General features: G+C 48.6%; 1 protein-coding gene across 1 annotated transcript in view; it reads left to right on the top strand.

Annotated features, from left to right (window-relative positions):
• Nucleotides 1-970: 970 nt before the first annotated feature.
• Nucleotides 971-18,540, top strand: part of PKD1L2 (polycystic kidney disease 1-like 2) — a 124,984-nt gene continuing 107,414 nt past the window's right edge. The window contains exons 1-5 of the mRNA XM_011942207.1: nt 971-1,271; nt 4,879-5,040; nt 6,084-6,269; nt 13,689-13,799; nt 14,649-14,796. Coding sequence (XP_011797597.1) covers nt 971-1,271; nt 4,879-5,040; nt 6,084-6,269; nt 13,689-13,799; nt 14,649-14,796 — 908 coding nt within the window. The remainder of the gene's footprint in view (nt 1,272-4,878; nt 5,041-6,083; nt 6,270-13,688; nt 13,800-14,648; nt 14,797-18,540) is intronic.

Here is an 18,540-nt window from a genome sequence, read left to right as displayed (position 1 = left end):
ACCTTATTCATATGACATTTCACACATGTATGAATTTACCTGTTGGTATAATTCCTAGATGTGCAACTGCTACATTATAGAGTTTGTGCTTTTAAATTTTTTATAGGTATTATCACATTGCCCACAATAGAGATTGTACCAATTTACCATCAGCAAGCGGAGAGAAAGCCTGTTTCCCCACATTTGGGGTGATGTGTTTGGAAATACTGTCCGAGGCCAGACCATACTAAGCCTTGTATACAAAGTTAAGAAATTTGAACTTGATCCACGGAAACCCACGGGAGGGTGTAAGTAGTGGCTAAGGATGGTCAGTTCTGAGCTTTGAGTGAAAGCTGATTTTCGTGATGACATCCAGTAAATTTTTTAGGGGATTTTTATTCTCCAGAAGGCATGCGTGATGAATAGCGTGATGAATCAGGGAGGGGACCAGATATCCATTAGGATTTCAGCCATGCTGGGGAGAGAATAGGTATCATTTGGGCACAGCTGCCACTCTGCACAATGGGCTTGGATATAAAAGCAACTTGGTTTCTTTACCATCTTCCTGCCTTCCTGCCATTCTCTAACCTTCCTGCCCTTTTTCTTTTATCACACGCTTCCCACATGCTGATGGCTTTGCACGAAACATACAGCCTTCAGGGTAATGACATAAAACCAATAGCAAGGACTTTTTATCCACCGCTAACAGTTGACTGAAAGATAAGCAGACAGGTGATACAGCAACTTTATCTTTCCCGAGAAGACCATTTGACAAATTAATAGGCATTGGAGCAGGCACTGAACAAAGAGCTGGGTGACGCAAAAATGCAGACACTGTCAAGCTGAGCCTTTTGTTTCTTCAACAAAAGGTAGCTGCCGTTATTTGATGCACAGACAGAAGGGAAGATGGATGATGGGTGGATGTGAGGGCACCCGCATATGAAAGTCCCAAGAGCGAGCTCCATCCAGAGGCCCCAGCAGTGGTTCAAGCATGAGTGCAGTGGGCTTGGTACTCCTGGTGCTTGCTTGGAGGCTTGGAGTCACCACTGCTAAGCCGGAGGAGGGCAGCTTTTGCTCTAAGAGCCAGGTGGCCTTCAGAGATGCTTGCTATGAGTTTGTGCCTTTTGGACGCACCTTCCATGATGCCCAGAGCTGGTGCGAGGGGCAAGGAGGCCATCTGGTCTTCATTCAGGATGAAGACACCCAGCGGTTTCTACAGAAGCACATCTCCCAGGACAGGGAATGGTGGATTGGACTCATGTGGAACTTGGCACGGAATGGAACCATGGAAGGTAGGTGCCGTGATCGCTGTGTTTTATGAGAAACTTGTGCTTGCAATTCTTGCCATCACTTCTCACCCAAAGCAACATGGAACAAGTTAATATGTCCTAATTCTTATGGTATGGATACCCTTCCCTTTGGTTGTGTTGTGGATTAAATAAAATAATTAATGTCTAATGCCGCCTAGCACAGAATCTGGCACATCGCTGACGCTCTAGAAATGCTCACTTCTTTGCCTGTTCCTAATAATAATACTCTGACTGCTTTGGTTCTTGCTAGAATAGTGCCAGGCACTATCCCGAGTGCTTCATGGTCACTATCATGTTGAATTCTTACAATAACAATGAGAAAAATTATTATGTCTCCATTTTTTTTTTTTTTTTGACAGAGTCTCTGTCTCCCAGGCTGGAGTGCAGTGGCGCAATCTCGGCTCACTGCAACCTCCGCCTCCCAGGTTCAAGTGATTGTTCTGCTTCAGCCTCCAGAGTATCTGGGATTACAGGCACATGCCACTATGCTTGGCTAATTTTTTGTATTTTTAATAGAGATGGGGTTTCACCATGTTAGCCAGGATGGTCTCGATCCCCTGAGCTTGTGATCCACCTGCCTCAGCCTCCCAAAGTGCTGGGATTACAGGTGGGAGCCACTGCGCCTGGCCTTATGTCCCCATTTTACAGATGAGAAAACTGAGTCTCAGAAAATACTAACTAAGCAATATTTTAGTGTCCCACCTGTCTTTCCTCACTTTCTGTGAGACTAAAGCAGACCAAGCGCTTAGCATAGTTCCATTAACAGTCTAATTTTAATGGCCCTGAAAGTCTTTGTCCTCCTTTATTCTCTGAAGACTCCTTCCCCCACCCAGTGCAGTCAGGTGAGTCATTCACTATGAACCTGCAGAGCCCTGTTCACAATTCCAAGGCAGTGCCTTTGGTGTGGCTTAAATGGCTTAGTGGTCTGTCTCCCTCCTATACTATAAGCCCTTCAAAGAAAGAACCATACTCTGGACATTTTTGTTTTCCCAGTACCTAGACACAATTGAGAATGGACAAGGAAGCTGGGCGCGGTGGCTCACGCTTGTAATCCCAGCACTTTGGGAGGCCGAGGCAGGTGGATCACTTGAGGTCAGGAGTTTGAGACCAGACTGGCAAACATGGTGAAACCTCATCTCTACTAAACATACAAAAATTAGCTGGGCGTGGTAGCACACACTTGTGATCCCAGCTACTCAGAAGGCTGAGGCAGGAGAATCCCTTGAACCCAGGAGACAGAGGTTCCAGTGAGCCAAGATTGTACCATTGCACTCCAGCCTGGAAAACACAGTGAGACACTGTCTCAAAAAAAAAAAAAAAAAAAAGGAAAGAAAGAGAGAGAATGGACAAGAAAACATTTGCATTCAAGCCTCACACACTCACATGGACCCCACGAGGTCAGCGTAGCTACTCTCCTTTCACGGAGGAGGAAAATGAAGTCTAGAGAGAAAAGACGTGCTCAATATGACACAGCTGGTGGTACACCTTGGGGTCTCTACCAGTCAGAGCAATGCTAAGCCTGACTTTCCTACTGGGCACCTTGGTACCCAGAGGTTCTCTTTGTCCCTATATAAGCTACTGGGTTTGAGAAATGAGACATGGCACGTGCTGAACAGCCACAGAACAACACCAGAGTGGATGGAAGTGTTTCAATAAATGAGCCACTGGGAAGCTCATTTAAGGAAACCCACAGCCAAGGGGATTTGAATTCTTAAGATGCCCCTGCAGGCAGTGTCTCCTGAATGGTTTCTTGAGGTGTAGATGCAACAGTTGCCGAGTTCTGTGTATTGAACATCCATTCACATCCGGCTAGAGGAGCTGTGCCTGTTAAAACCTCTCCAGGGATACTGCGTGGTTATTGCAGAAAATGAGGTAGTTCTAACTAGGCTGATAAGTAACAGCCTCCAATATTTAATGTCGTTTAAGAAACAAGGGCCAGACACTGTGTGCAATCAGATAGCATTTGTGTAAATAGATTTCAGGCGCCCGTAAATGCTGATGTGTGAATACAATTCAATTCAGCCTGGAACCATTTATGAGAAACATAACAATGATGGAGAAGCCCGTAGGTTAGAGAGGGAAGATACTTTCATTTTATACCGTTTGTACCATTTGGATTTTTAAAAACCATTTCATTTGCATGAATTTCTTTCAATAAATTAATAATTATATTTTTGAGTACCCATAATAAATTTTTGTTTTTTGAGACAGAGTCTCACGCTGTTTCCCAGGCTGGAGTGCAGTGGCACCATCTTGGCTCACTGCAACCTCCGCCTCCCAGGTTCAAGCGATTCCCCTGCCTCAGCCTCCCTAGTAGCTGGAATTATGGTTAATTTTTGTACTTTTAATAGAGATAGGGTTTCACCATGTTGGCCAGGATGGTCTTGAACTCCTGGCTTCAAGTGATCCATCCACCTTGGCCTCCCAAAGTGCTGGGATTCCAGGCATGAGCCACCACGCCCAACCCATAGTAAATTTTTATATTTAGTGTTTTCTAGCTCTCTGGTGTCCTCAACATGGTTCTGTTTTACACACACACACACACACACACACACACACACACACACACTCCTCTTCAAGACTTACATCAGTATTTTCAAGGATCTGAAGAGGCCCAAAGTAACAATAACTGCTTATGTTTTAACTCAGCACTGCCCAGGTGTACTTGGCTTATGAAGAAGATGATATGTTAAAACATTCCATGGCCCACTTCTGGACTGTATTATTATTGTTATTTTGAGACAGAGTCTTGCTCTGTCTCCCAGGCTGGAGTATAGGGGTATGATCATGGCTCACTGTAGCACCAACCTCAGCTCAAGCAATCCTCCCAACTCAGCCTCCTGAGTAACTAGGACCACAGGCACCATGTGTGACTAAAATTTTTTTTTGTAGAGACAAGGTCTCTCTAGGTTGCCCAGGCTGGTCTTACACTCCTAGGTGCAAGTGATCCTCCCACCTCTGGGATGTTGGGCTCACAGGCGTGAGCCACCGGGCCTGGCCCCTGGCTCTTCCTTAGACTGTGGTCAGGGCCAGGTGTGGTGGCTCATGCCTGTAATCCCAGAACTTTGGGAGGCCAAGGCCGGTGGAGTTTGAGCTCAGGAGCTGGAGGCCAGCCTGGGAAACATGGCGAAATCCCTGTCTCTACCAGAAATACAAAAAAATCAGCCAGTCATAGTGGCTTGCACCTGTGGTCTCAGCTACTCAGGAGGCTAAGTTGGGAGGATCACTTGAGCCTGGGAGGCGGAGGTTGCAGTGAGCTAAAATGCACCACTGCGCTCCAACCTGGGTGACAGGGCAAGACCCCATCTCAAAATAAATAAATTATCAATTATGGTTAGACGGAGCTGGCAGCCTCATTTATGTAATCAAAACACCTTCTGCAAGCTCTGCAATTTGGTGTTCTATTGAGTGTTTGAAGATGACAGTGAGGAAGAGACCTTTACTGCTCCTGGAGAGAGAGATCTCCAGCCCATCAACATTAACTGCTGACCTGCTGCACACCAGCGGCAGAGCAGGGGTGAGCCCTGCATTTGTATAAATGGAATTTGAAGACAGTTGCTGAGTCCTGGTGGTCGTGTTGTCCTTCCAGGTCTGGGGACTTGGTTGGACACCTCCAATGTGACCTACAGCAACTGGCGCGGAGGGCAGGCCACTGCTGCCCCTGACACCTGCGGCCACATCGGGAGAGGCCCTTCCTCCGAGTGGGTGGCCTCGGACTGCGCCCAGACCTTCGCCTTCGTGTGCGAGTTCCGTGAGTGGCCCCTGCCCCGGAGTCCCCATCTCCCACCCTGTCTCCCTGCCTGCCTGCGGGCCTCTCTGCAGGCTCCCCTATCCCTCCTGTTTCTGCCTCCATCTCTCTGACCCTGTCTTTCTCCTGCCCCCTCCTCTGTCTCAGTTTTCTCTGGGTCTTTCTTCCCCTTCTCTTTTTCTCCTACTCTTTCTGTTTCTCTCCCTTGGTCTCTGGCTTTCTTCCTGCCTCTGTGTTCTCTCTGTCTCCCTCTGGCTCTTCAGGGCCTGCCAGTATCTGTCTCTGTCTCCCTACTGAAGTGCTGACCTGTATGTGTTTTTCTGAGCTTACCTCTGTCTGCGGCTTTCTCTCCCTGTCTCTATGCAGCTCTCTCTGCCCACGGGATGCTCCGTCGCTCATCCCTTCCCTCTCCCCATCCACCTGCCCGCCTTCCTGCCTGCCTGTCTCCTCTCTGTTTCTGTCTTTCCCGCGCTCTTTTTTTTTTTTTTTTTGAGATGGAATCTTGCTCTGTCACCCAGGCTGGAGTGCAGTGGTGTGATCTTGGCTCACTGCAACCGCCGCTTCCTGGGTTCAACTGATTCTCCTGCCTCAACCTCCCGAGTAGCTGGGATTACAATGCAAGCCACCACCCCTGGATAATTTTTGTATTATTTTAGTAAAGAGGGGGTTTCACCATGTTGGCCAGGCTGGTCTCGAACTCCTGACCTCAAGTGATCCGCCTGTCTTGGCCTCCTAAAATGCAGAGATTACAGGGGTGAGCCACGGAGCCTGGCATGCATGAGGTTTAGTATTACAGTGGGGGCACAGAGAAGCTAACTAACTTGCTGAAGGTCACACAGCAGTGTGTGACTGGGCTGGATCTGATCCCAGGGAACCTAGCTCAGCACAATGCTGCCAACAACCATACTCTGTTTCTTACCCCTGCCAAGCAGCTCCTGAGTTCTTGCATCTCAGCCTAACCCCCGGGAGCCTACTGTTCCCGTGAACTGGCACTTGCCTGTCTGTAACCATGAGCCCCCTAATGTCTTGCCTTCCCTTTGCCACAGGAGTTGGCCAGAGCCTGGCCTGCAAGGGACTCAATGCCACCATGCACTGCGGCTCGGGGCAGGTCATCCAGGTCCAGGATGCCATCTATGGGCGTCAGAACCCCTATTTCTGCACACAGGATGCCGGGCGTCCCTCAGATCTGGAGCAGGGATGCAGCTGGGCCAATGTCAAGGATGAGGTGGCAGGTAGGGCCCAAGGGCTCTGCAGCTCTGGTTGCCAGGAGAGGGGCAGTTGCTGGTATTCTGTGCTCAGCAAAGGGTTCCAGAAGCCTCTGATAATCTTCATCTCTGACCGTGGGCCTCCAACATGTGGGAAAAGTGGCCAGTCCCTGCCCATGGCACGGAGCAGGGAAGCAGAGGGCTGCGGCCCACCCACCCTGACTTCAAACCCTGTCATGGATCTGGTGGGCATGGTGTGCCTCAACCCCTGCTGGGTACAGGAAACACCACTTTTTAACTTAATTTTTGAATTTTTGAAATACTCCAAACATATAGACAAGAATAGAAAATACTGTAATGAACTCCCACAAATGTGCTACCCACCTTTATCGGATCTGAACACCATGCCACATTTGCTTAAGATTCCCTCGTTAGAAAAATGAATACAACACTAGGAGACTCCTGTGGATCCCTCCACAGTCTGTTCCTGTTACGAATTCAGTGTTTCTTAATCACATGCATGCTTCGTGCTTCTCTATTTTCTTTCTTTTTTTGAGACAGAGTCTCTCTCTCTTGCCCAGGCTGGAGTGCTGTGGCCCAATCTTAGCCCACTGCAATCTCTGTTTCCTGGGTTCAAGTGATTCTCCTGCCTCAGCCTCCTGAGTAGCTGGGATTACAGGCGTGTGCCACCACTCCCGGCTAATTTTTGTATTCTTAATAGAGATGGGGTTTCACCGTGTTGACCAGGCTGATCTCGAACTCCTGAGCTTAGGCAATCTGACTGCCCTGGCCTCCCGAAATGCTTGGATTACGGGCGTAAGCCACCACGCATACTTTGTTTTTACCTTCTACACACGTATTCCTAAACACTACAGAGTGCTTTGCAGGGCTATTTATTTATTTATTTATTTTGAGACAGAATCTCGCTTTGTCACCCGGGCTGGTATGCAGTGGCACAATTTCTTCTCACTGCCACCTCTGCCTCCTGGGTTCAAGCGATTCTTGTGCCTCAGCCTCCCGAGTAGCTGGGACTACAGGCGTGCGCCACCACACCTGGTTAATTTTTTATATTTTTAGTAGAGACGGTGTTTCACCATGTTTGCCAGGCTGGTCTCGAACCCCTGACCTCAGGCGATCCACCCACCTCAGCCTCCCTGGGATTACAAGTGTGAGCCGCTGTGCCCGGCCACTTTGCAGGGTTTTAATGTTTATATAAATGGTACCATATTTGCAGGGTCTTAATGTTTATGTAAATGATATCATATTGTGTGTCATTCTACAGAATGCGTTTTTCTTTTCGTTTTGGTTCTTGTGTTTTGCTCAACATCATGTTTTTGAGATGTATTATCCATCCTGATACATGTTGTGCTGCTTTGTTTCATCGATTGTGTAACTGTGCCGTCATTTGTCTCTTCTCCTGTTGAGAAAGTTTGGTTCTTAATCTTTGTGACTGTGAATGACACTGAAGCCGAGCTCCTGATGGATAGTATCTCTCGTTCACATGGGAGAGTTACTCTGGGGCTTTGTTTTTCTAAATCGGATTAAATATCCTTCTGAGTTGCACTCACCCAGTGACCAGGATTCAATTTCCGGGATTATGGGGGTTTCTTGCACCCTGCTGGGAGGTGAAAACTCCTCAGAGACCTCCCTGGTCCAGGATATCTGGGAACCCTCTTCTTTCTGCTGCAGTCAGCACTCTCCCCGCTGGAGGGTCCAGGAAGGCAGGTGGTCTGCTGCTTCTTGGCTAAGTGAGGACACAGCCCCCTGTGGCCAGGCTGCAAGCCCTGGGTCCTGGGAATCAGCCTTCCCAGTTGTGCCTCTTGGCACTCTCCTCTGAACCTCTGCTTCTGCCCAAAGACACTTTGAAGATTCAGGGAGGGACGCCAGTACTCCCAGAACTTCCTTCTGCCTGGGGGAAATGAGAATGGCTCCTCTGTCCTCATGCCTTTTGCAGCAGGCATGGGGAAAGGAAATGCTAAAAATCGGCTGGCTGGTTTTCACTGAATCTTCTTAGTCCAGCGTTCCTGAGGCTGTGGCCCCTGCAAGGAGAAAGGGCCCCAGACAGGAGGATGGATGTACCTCCCTCACCAAGGCACTGCTGGGGCTTGGTGGGCTGTTTCCTCAAAGGCTCAGCTGCAAGTTCCTGAAATGTGGCACCCACAGCTCAGAGAGCACGTTAGAGGGGAGCCCTGCACCCTGTTGCGGGAGTCGGAGGAGGAGCGCAGGGAGGATCCCATGGGGTCTGTGTCTAAGCACCCTGGTCCCTCATTCATTCAGTTAGCCAATAAACACTTGTTTTTTCTTTTTTGAGACAGAGTCTTGCTCTGTTGCCCAGGCTGGAGTGCAGTGGCACAATTTTGGCTCACTGCAACCTCCCCCTCCCGGGTTCAAGCGATTCTCCTGCCTCAGCCTCCCAAATAGCTGGAATTATAGGTGAGCACCACCGTACCCAGCTAATTTTTGTATTTTTTGTAGAGACAGGGTTTCACCATGTTGCCCAGGTTTGTTTCTAACTCCTGGCCTCCAGTGATCCACCCACCTTGGCCTCCCAAAATGCTGGGAATACAGGCATGAGCCACCGCGCCCGGCCCAAACTCTGTTTTTCAAAGAGCTCGCAGCACAGTGGGGAGACAGTAATATACAGGCAAGTAACTAATGCTGTGGTAAATACTGCAACCCAGAAGAGCAAACACTATCTGTTTAGTCATGCAAAACTTATTTTGTACCTACTATGTGCCAGGTACTGTTCTATGTGCTGGAGATGTAGCAGTGAGCCAAAAAATTTTAAAAACCCCCCAGTTAATTTCAAACTCACTTCCAAGTGATGCCACTTAGGATCCCAAGTGTCTTTGAGCCATATTCTGAGCCGCAAGCCATCTGGGGACCTGAAGGGGTTTTAAAGTTTGTCTGAAAAGTGTGTTAAATCCTGGAATTAGATCAGATTTAGTTGACTTTTTTTTTTTTTTAAGTGAATTATATGTGGCTACGAAGAGTCAGAAAAAATTCTGTCCTCAGGTTCTGGAATTAGACCTCTCTTTGAGTCTATTTAATCTGAGAACAGAGGTGTGGTGGTGGCTCATGTTCCCGTTTGATCACAGGGGTTCCCCGGATCATGGGGTGGAGGTGGGGCTCAGGAGAGCTTTACGGGGGCAGCATCAGGAGCCTGGCTGTAAAGGAAGTGCAGAATCCAGCCAGGAGAAAGGCTGGGGGACAAGGTGGTGAGGACATGAGGTGGCAGGCTCAGGTGTGGACTGCAGTATGAACGATCATGGTGGAGAGAGAGCCCAGGATACTCTGTCTGGATAACAACACTGTTAGAAAAAAACCTCAGCAGGGACGTGGCCTCTGCGTCTTGAGGCAGTTTATCCATTCCCAGGGGATGTTGAATATTTTGTGTGGTTTAATTTGTGAGCTGGAAGATGAGCCCTGCTGCCACCCACAGTGCAGACTGCTTAGACCAAGTTCAAGGATGGGGCAGAACCTCCTGGGATGTGGGCAGCAGGGTACATGGCAAGAGGGTGGCAAGTTGGGGTTCAAATCCCAGCTCAGCCCCTGCTGCCTGGGTGATCCAGGCAAGGTGCAGAATCTAAGTTTCATGGGGCTCCTGTGAGGGTCACGAGAACATGGGGGAAGAGTGTAGCACCTTGTACGTGCTCTGCAAGTGGAGTGGACATTCCTGTATGCTCTGTTCCAGCTGGCTCTGGGCCAGCAGTAGCGGGATCAGCATCCCCTGGGAGCTTGTTAGACATGCACAGTGTCCAGCTGCACCCCGTACCTACTGAATCAGAATCCTGGGGGGTGGGGTCTGAATCTAGTTAAATGCTGACAGCTGCCTGTTAATTAGAGCTTCCATTGGGGGAACTACTGGGGCAGGGGAGAAGGGATGCTTAAAAAAACAAAGAGGCTGGGCACGGTGGCTCACGCCTATAATCCCGGCATTTTGGGAGGCCAAGGTGGGCGGATCACGTGAGGTCAGGTGTTCGAGACCAGCCTGGCCAACATGGTGAAACTCCGTCTCTACGAAAAATACAAAAATTAGCCAGGTGTGGTGGCATGTGCCTGTAATCCCTGCTACTTGGGAGGCTGAGGCAGGAGAATCACTTGAACCCAGAGGCAGAGGTTGCAGTGGGCCAAGATCATGTCACTACACTCCAGCCTGGGCAACACAGCTAGACCCTGTCTCAAAAAACAAAAAAACAAACAAATAAAGCAAGAAGAAAATAAACCCTCACATTCTTTTGGAGATTATAGTTTAGTGCTGTGGATACACATAATGGGAGTAACTCAAATTGAGGGGAGCATCCAACTAGGTCTTTCAATAGAAGGAATTTAATGCAGGGAATTGGTTTCCCAAGTCATGAACGTGCTGAGGAGCCAAACAAAGGATGCTGCTGCAGACCTGAGATTGGCAGCCATGGAAAGCTGCTGCCACCCCTAAAGGCTGGCAGGATAACTGGAAGGGATGTTTTTACCAAAATCGGAAGTCAGGATCATCCAGTAGATACTAGAGCCATGGCAGAGCTTGCCGGTAGGAGATAGGACCATGTGCAGAGGGCCCGTCCAGAGGGAGCTGGAGCTACAGGGAAGCTGCTGTGAGAGGCAGGATGAGAAGTACCCTGGCTTCCAACCTCTTTCTGTCTGGCATAGGCAAAATTATGGCCCTCATTTTTTCTCATCCTAATCCATGGAGCTGTGGGTATGATGAGACACCATGCCTGCGGCTTTGTTAACGTCTGTGACAAAAGATACTTTGCAGATATGATTATGGTTGCTAATCAGTTGGTTTTAGGGTAGAAAGAGTATGCTAGAATATGCAATTGTGCACAGTCTAAACACATGAGCCCTTAAAAGCAGAGAACTTTCTCTGGCTAGAAGCAGAAGGTAGATATGGGAAAAGGAGAAGTCAGAGAGATTCCAGGTGTTTGACAGGTTTGATGCCCTGTTGCTGGCTCTGAGATGCAGTGGTCGCATGGAAGGACAGAAGAGAGCCCTCTAGGAATTAAGGGCTGAATTCTGCCAACAAGAATAAGATTGGCAGCAGATCCTTCCCTAGAGCCTCCAGAAAGAAACACAGCTGGGCATGGTGGCTCACACCTGTAATCCCAGCACTTTGGGAGACTGAGGTCGGTGGATCACCTGAAGTCAGAAGTTCCAAACCAGCCTGGCCAACATGGCGAAACTCCGTCTGTACTAAAAATACAAAAATTAGCTGGGTGTGGTGGTGCGCACCTGTAGTCCCAGCTACTTGGGAGGCCGAGGCAGGAGAATCACTTGAATCCAAGAGGGAGAGGTTGCAGTGAGCCAAGATTTCACGACCATACTCCAGCCTGGTGACATGGTGAGACTCTGTCTCAAAAAAAAAAAAAAAAAGGCCAGGAGCAGTGGCTCACCGCTGTAATCTCAGCACTTTGGGAGGCTGAGACAGGTGGATCACCTGAGGTCGGGAGTTCAAGACCAGGCTGACCAACATGCAGCAACCCCATCTCTACTAAAAATACAAAATTAGCCAGATGTGGTGGCATATGCCTGTAATCCCAGTTACTCAGTAGGCTGAGGCAGAAGAATTACTTGAACCTGGCAGTCAGAGATTGCAGTGAGCTGAGATCGCACCACTACACTCCAGCCTGGGCAACAAGAGTGAAACTCCATCAAAAAAAACTCCATCAAAAAAAAAAAGGAAGGAAGGAAAGAAGGAAGGAGAAAGAAAGAAAGAAAGAAAGATAGAAAGAAAAAGAAAGAAGAGAGGAAAGGAGAGGAGAGGAGAGGAGTGGAGAGGAGAGGAGAGGAGAGGAGAGGAGAGAGAAGAGAGAGAAACACAGCCCTGACACCTTGGTGTCAGCCCTGTGATACGAGCAGAGGCCAGCTGAGCCCACCCAGACTTCTGACCTCCACACAGAATTGTGAGATGTAAAAAATCTGTGCTGTTTTATTTATTTTATGTTTGAGACAAAGTCTCGCTCTGGTGCCCAGGCTGTAGTGCAGTGGTGCAATCTCAGCTTACTGCAACCTCCACCTCCCTGGTTCAAGTGATTCTCCTGCCTCAGCCTCCTGAGTAGCTGGGACTACAGGCGTCCACCACCACAGCCGGCTAATTTGTGTATTTTTGGTAGAGACAGAGTTTCCTCATTTTGGTCAGGCTGCCCTCGAACTTCTGACCTCAAGTGATCCACCTGACTCAACCTCCCAAAGTTCTGGGATTACAGGCATGAGCCACCACACCTGGCCAAAAATCTATGTTTTTTGTTTTGTTTTGTTTTGAGACAGAGTCTTGTTCTGTAGCCCAGGATGGGGTGCAATGGCACAATCTCTGCTCACTGCAACCTTCACCTCCCAGGCTCAAGCTATTCTCCTGCCTCAGCCTCCTGAGTAGCTGGGATTACAGGCATGTGCCACCACACCCAGTTAATTTTTGTATTTTTAGTAGAGACAGGGTTTTCCCATGTTGGCCTGGCTGGTCTCAAACTCCTGACCTCAGGTAATCCACCCACCTCGGTCTCCCAAAGTGCTGGGATTATAGGTGTGAGCCACCACTCCCAGCCAAATCTATGTTGTTTGTCATTAAGTCAGTGGTAAGTTGTTACAACAGTGATTGGAAATGAATACGCCACTCTCCAATCTTTCACCAGTACCGGCCATCGGCCAAGCCTCCCTGGGAGCCAGTGGCCAGGGAGTTTGGAAAGTGTAGGTCCCTGTGACACAAGCAGGACAGGCTGAGAGGGTGGCTCTGTGGGCCCAGGGCCAACTGCCCGGAAGAAGTGGGACCTAGCGGGTAACTGGGAAAAGCACAGGTGGGTGTTCTGGACCTGTTTCTTTCTCCCAGGCTTCCCTGCGGGCATCTGACACATCTCACTGGGCAGGAGGGAGAGGTGCTGGACGACCCTGAAGTTTCTGGAATGGGCTGTCCCTGCTCCTCCCTTCTGTGGGCACGTGGCACCCTGATGGGAGCAGGGTTCCTAATCTCACCCCCTCTGCTGGTTCTCTGGGTGTAGATTTCTATTTGGGGACATCTGACTAGATGCTACTGGACCAGTGGTTCTCCACATGGGGTCCCTGGGCTAGCAGTGTCAGGATCAGCATCCCATAGGAGCTGGTTAGAAATGTATATTCTCCAGCTATACTCGGTACCTACCGAATCAGAATCGCTGAGGGTGAGGTCTGGAATGAGGTGTCTTCACAGGACCCATAGGGGGATCTGGCGCAAGCTGAAGTTTGAGACCAGGATGCTAGACCCTGAACTGCTTGAGGACAGAAATCCTACTTCTCTGTCCCCTGAGTAACTAGCCCAGTGCTGGTCTTCAAGAGATATCAAAAGCTATTTGTTGGGCGGATGGTGGGTAAACGGATGAGTGGATGAGAGGCCATGCATCTCTGTGCAGCTCTGTTGAGTGTATCCTCTTTTGTCTTGTACTCCATTCCTGCTTCCGCTGGGATGTGGGTGCTTCCCAGGCCAGTGCCAGGGGCTACAGGCATGCCAGGTGGCAGCAGATGAGACCTACTTTGGAAACCTGTGTCCGACTCAGGGCAGCTACCTGTGGGTGCAGTACCAGTGCTGGGAAGGTGAGTCCCCAGCTTGCTTGAGCATAGAAATTTCCCTCTATTTCACGGCATGTCCAGCTTCCCCTGAAAACAGAGACAGCAGCCACCCACGTGGGCTCATCTCTGTGTTCTAAGAGACTCCCTCTTTCAAAATGGCTCCCCTTGGCTTGGTGCGGTGGCTTACACCTGTAATCCCAGCACTTTGGGAGGCAGGAGGATAGTCTGAGCCCAGGAGTTGGAGACCAGCCTGGGCAACATGGAGAAACCCCATCTCCACAAAAAATATAAAACTTAGGCTGGGTGTGGTGGCTCACGCCTGTAATCCCAGCACTTTGGGAGGTTGAGGGGGGTGGATCCCTTGAAGTCAGCTGTTCGAGACCAGTGGCCGACGTAGTGAAACCCTGTCTCTACCAAAAAAATACAAAAATTATCCAGCCGTAGTGGCATGCACCTGTAGTCCCAGCTACTTGGGAGGCTGAGGTGGGAGGAATGCTTGAACCTACGAGGCAGAGGTTGCAGTGAGCAGAGATCACGCTACTGCCCTCCAGCCTGGATGACAGAGTGAAACCCTGTCTCAAAAAATAAAAATAAAAATTAGCGGGTGTAGTAGTACACGCCTGTGGTCCCAGCTACTCAGTCTCTACTGAGGTGGGAGGATCACCTGAGCCTGGGGAGATCGAGGCTGCAGTGAACCATGACTGCACCACTGCACTCCAGCCTGGGTGAAAGAGCAAGACCCTGTGAGGGAAAAAAAAAAAAAAAGACCCACATAAAAATACTGGACAGGTAGCCAGAAGAGAGTCAGTTATAAACAGAAATGTGCAATTGTACTCCACAAGGGCATGCAGCATTTTGTGTTTTAATCCACAGCCCTGCAGCTGATGGTGTCCGGTGAGAGTTTCATCTTTGACAATGTCACCATCTCCCTGACGTGGCTCCTCTCACCCTACATAGGAAACCTGTCCTGTATAATTAGTACAGGAGACGGCCACATTTTTGATCCCTACAACCCGCCCAGGTAAGAGAAATCTCTGAGCCTTGAGCCAGGTTGTATGTATCATCATTTTTTTGTCTCATAACAAACCAACCCAAAACTTGGTGGCTTAAAACAATAGTTACCGTTTCTGACGGTTCTCTGGAGAGCTGGGTGGCTTTTCTTGTCTGAGTGGAGTCGGCTGGGGTGGGCTGTCTAGGAAGACCTCACTCTCTCACGTGCCTAGTGGTCAGCTGGATGTCAGCTAGAAGCATGTGCTGTTCATGACCCAGCAGGTTAGCCTGGGCTCATTCACACGGTGGCAAAGAGTTCCTAGCAGCAGAGCCTGATGCGCAAACATTTTTTTCACATCTCTGCTTGTGTTACATTTTCTAAGATACCGTTGGCCAAAGCAAGTTCCATGGCCAAGACCAGATTCAAGAGGTAGAGGAGTAGACCCCACCTGATAGAAGGAGCGTGGAGCCACACTGCAAGGCACTGCCATACAGGGATGGGAGGAAGTGTTGCTGCTCCTTTTGCAAACACTCTACCTCATAGGTTTTCTTTCTTTCTTTCTTTCTTTTTTTGAGACAGGGTCTTGCTCCATCGCCCAGGCTGGAGTGCAGTGGCTCAATATCGGCTCACTGCAACCTCCACCTCCCGGGTTCAAGCGATTCTCCTGCCTCAGCCTCCCAAGTAGCTAGAACTAAAAGCACGTGCCACTATGCATGGCTAGTATTTGTATTTTTAGTAGGGACATGGTTTTCACCATGTTGGCTAGGTTGGTCTCGAACCTCTAACAACAGGTGATCTACCTGCCTTGGCCTCCCAAAGTGCTGGTAGTACAGGTGTGAGCCACTGCACCCAGCCCCCTGTCACATTTATGTTCGTGGCTGCCTTGAATGTTTTGTGGTGTCAAATGAGAAACCATATGCAGTGATGCTTTGGGGGCAAATGTCTGGGTGATACAAATACCTATGCTAGGCCGGGCGCGGTGGCTCAAGCCTGTAATCCCAGCACTTTGGGAGGCCGAGACGGGCAGATCACGAGGTCAGGAGATCGAGACCATCCTGGCTAACATGGTGAAACCCCGTCTCTACTAAAATTACAAAAAACTAGCCAGGCGAAGTGGCGGGTGCCTGTAGTCCCAGCTACTCGGGAGGCTGAGGCAGGAGAATGGCGTAAACCCGGGAGGCGGAGCTTGCAGTGAGCTGAGATCCGGCCACTGCACTCCAGCCTGGGCGACAGAGCGAGACTCCGTCTCAAAAAAACAAACAAACAAACAGACGAAAGAAACGAATACCTATGCTATTGTTCTGTGGGTTTCTTCCTGATTGCTACGAGTTTATAAAGAAAACAACAGATTGTAAGTTACACAGTCTTTCAGTCCGTAAATCTTGTACAACTTGAATTTGGCGTAAGTCAAAATTGCCTACATGTAGCCCCACTATGACCCGCAGCTACGTAGGACTTTTCAGTGATAAATAGTGGCTTAGAACAGAAGCAAATGGGACTAAATGTTAAAGTTCGTTAAGTCTGGATGGAGAATCCATGGATGGTTGTTGTATTACTCTCTGGAGGTTTTTGTGCGATTAAAATCTAAGACACAATGAGCACTGTTTTACATTTGCAATCTCTGTGGGCATTAACTCTAAGCAAGAATCACTGGCATTTTTTTTTCGTTTTCAAAGGAAATAGATGGTGGCACCCCCTCCACCATTGCCCCACCAAATTAGTCCATTTTCCTTTACATTAAAGATTAATTGGACCTTGAAACTACCCACCCACTTTTTTTGGGGGGGGGAGGTGGGCAGAGTCTCGCTCTGTCCCCCAGGCTGGAGTGCAGTGGCATGATCTCGGCTCACTGCAACCTCTGCCTCCCAGGTTCAAGCGATTCTCCTGCCTCAGCCTCCCAAGTAGCTGGACAACAGGCGCATACCACCACGCCCAGCTAATTTTTGTGTTTTTAGTAGAGACGGGATTTTGCCATGTTGTCCAGGCTGATCTTGAACTCCTGACCTCAGGTGATCTGCCCACCTTGGCTTTTCAAAGTGCTGGGATTACAGGCATGACCCACTGCGCCTGGTCATCACCCACCTTTTAAAAATCACTTTTATAAACACTGGGAAATGCCTGTCTGACGCCTTCTTATCAATACTAGCAGCCACAGAACTCATTTAATGATATGGAAAATAGCACGCATTTTGATTTTTGAATATACAGAAGCCTCATTTTTTTGTGTAAATAGCACTGTGCTTTTCTCTTATGTGTTAGTACAGCCTCCTACTTTTTCTTAACTCCTCAGTAGTCTAAGAGGTGAGATTTTAAAATCAAACCGTTCATATCCATTGTAGATAAATAATAAGAGCTTCTGGGAAGAATTGCATTGTATAGAAGTCAGAAGACTTCTCTGTTAGAAGCTCCTTTTCACCTTGCCTTATATTCGTTTGCATGGAGGGCTTTTTTGTTTCTCTGCTTGTCATGGAAAATTTTCCACATTTCTGAAACTGTATTATAGGCCTTACAGAACAATTTGCATGTGGTGAAATCTGTGCGAATCCAGCGTTGGTTAGCTAAGCGACACCTACTGGCAAATCTAGGGATTGACATCGTTCTTCCGTTATTAATCGGCCGCTTCTGCACACAGCTGATGTTGGGAGTGCAGAGATTTGTCAGAAACTAATAATCCACAAAACAACACAAGCCTTAGAGTGACCTAGAGCTAAAGTCCTCTCTGGGGGAACCAGAATGATAAGGCAGGAGCAATAGATCTACAGAAGAGAGAGTAGCACGGACCCGAAAGCGTGTGGCGTATTCAAATAACTGCAAGCACCTCTCCGTGCCTGGAGTTCAGGGCTCTGTGGAAAAATGAAAGATGCTGAAAAACTTAGCAGGAGCCTGGTCCTGAAGAGCTGTTGATGCTAGACAGTCTAACGTAGGTGGGTTCTGTCAACTAAAGAAAACTAAAGAAAAATCAAGCTTTTTAAATAAAGTTAGTTTTATTCAGAAGTCTTACTGAGGACCATAGACTGAGGACTACAGCCCAGGAGGAGTCTTTCAAAGAGGTTCTGCCAGACTGCTCCAAAACAGTGTTTCAGCTCACAGCTTCTATGTGGGTTGTGGAGGTTCAGTCCACATATAATCACATCGAAGTCTGGGTGCAAGAGTACATCTGCCTCTAGATGACTAAAGTGTATCTTGTTGGCCGGCTTCAGTGGCTCATGCCTGTAATCCCAGCACTTTGGGAGGCCAAGGTGAGGGGATCACTTTGGGTCAGGAGTTCAAGACCAGCCCAGTCAACACGGTGAAAACCCATTTCTACTAAAAAAAAAAAAAAAAAAAAAAAAAATTAGCTGGACGTGGTGGTGTGTGCCTGTATTCCCAGCTATGCAGGAGGCTGATGGAGGAGAATCGCTTGAACCTGGGAGGCGGTGCCACTGTTCTCCAGTCTAGGCAACAGAGAAAGACTCTGTCTAAAAAAAGAAAGAAAGAAAGAAAAACAAACTTGTCGTAGATTGCAGAAGCATAATCACTAGCCATCTCAGACATTACCTTTTTTTTTTTAATTTTGTTTTTGTTTTGAGACGGAGTTTCAGTCTGTCACCCAGGCTGGAGTGCAGTGGCACGATCATGGCTCACTGCAAGCTCTGCCTCCCAGTTTCACACCATTCTCCTGCCACAGCCTCCCGAGTAGCTGGAACTACAGGCACCTGCCACCATGCTCAGCTAATTTTTACTTTATTTTATTTTGGATTTTTATTAGGATTGGGTTTTCACCTTTTTAGCCAG

This window comes from Colobus angolensis, unplaced genomic scaffold (genome assembly GCF_000951035.1).
Source record: "Colobus angolensis palliatus isolate OR3802 unplaced genomic scaffold, Cang.pa_1.0 Scaffold207, whole genome shotgun sequence".
Taxonomy (NCBI): domain Eukaryota; kingdom Metazoa; phylum Chordata; class Mammalia; order Primates; family Cercopithecidae; genus Colobus; species Colobus angolensis.
The sequence above is the reverse complement of the archived record's forward strand: the minus strand, read 5'-3'. Positions and strand labels throughout refer to the sequence as shown.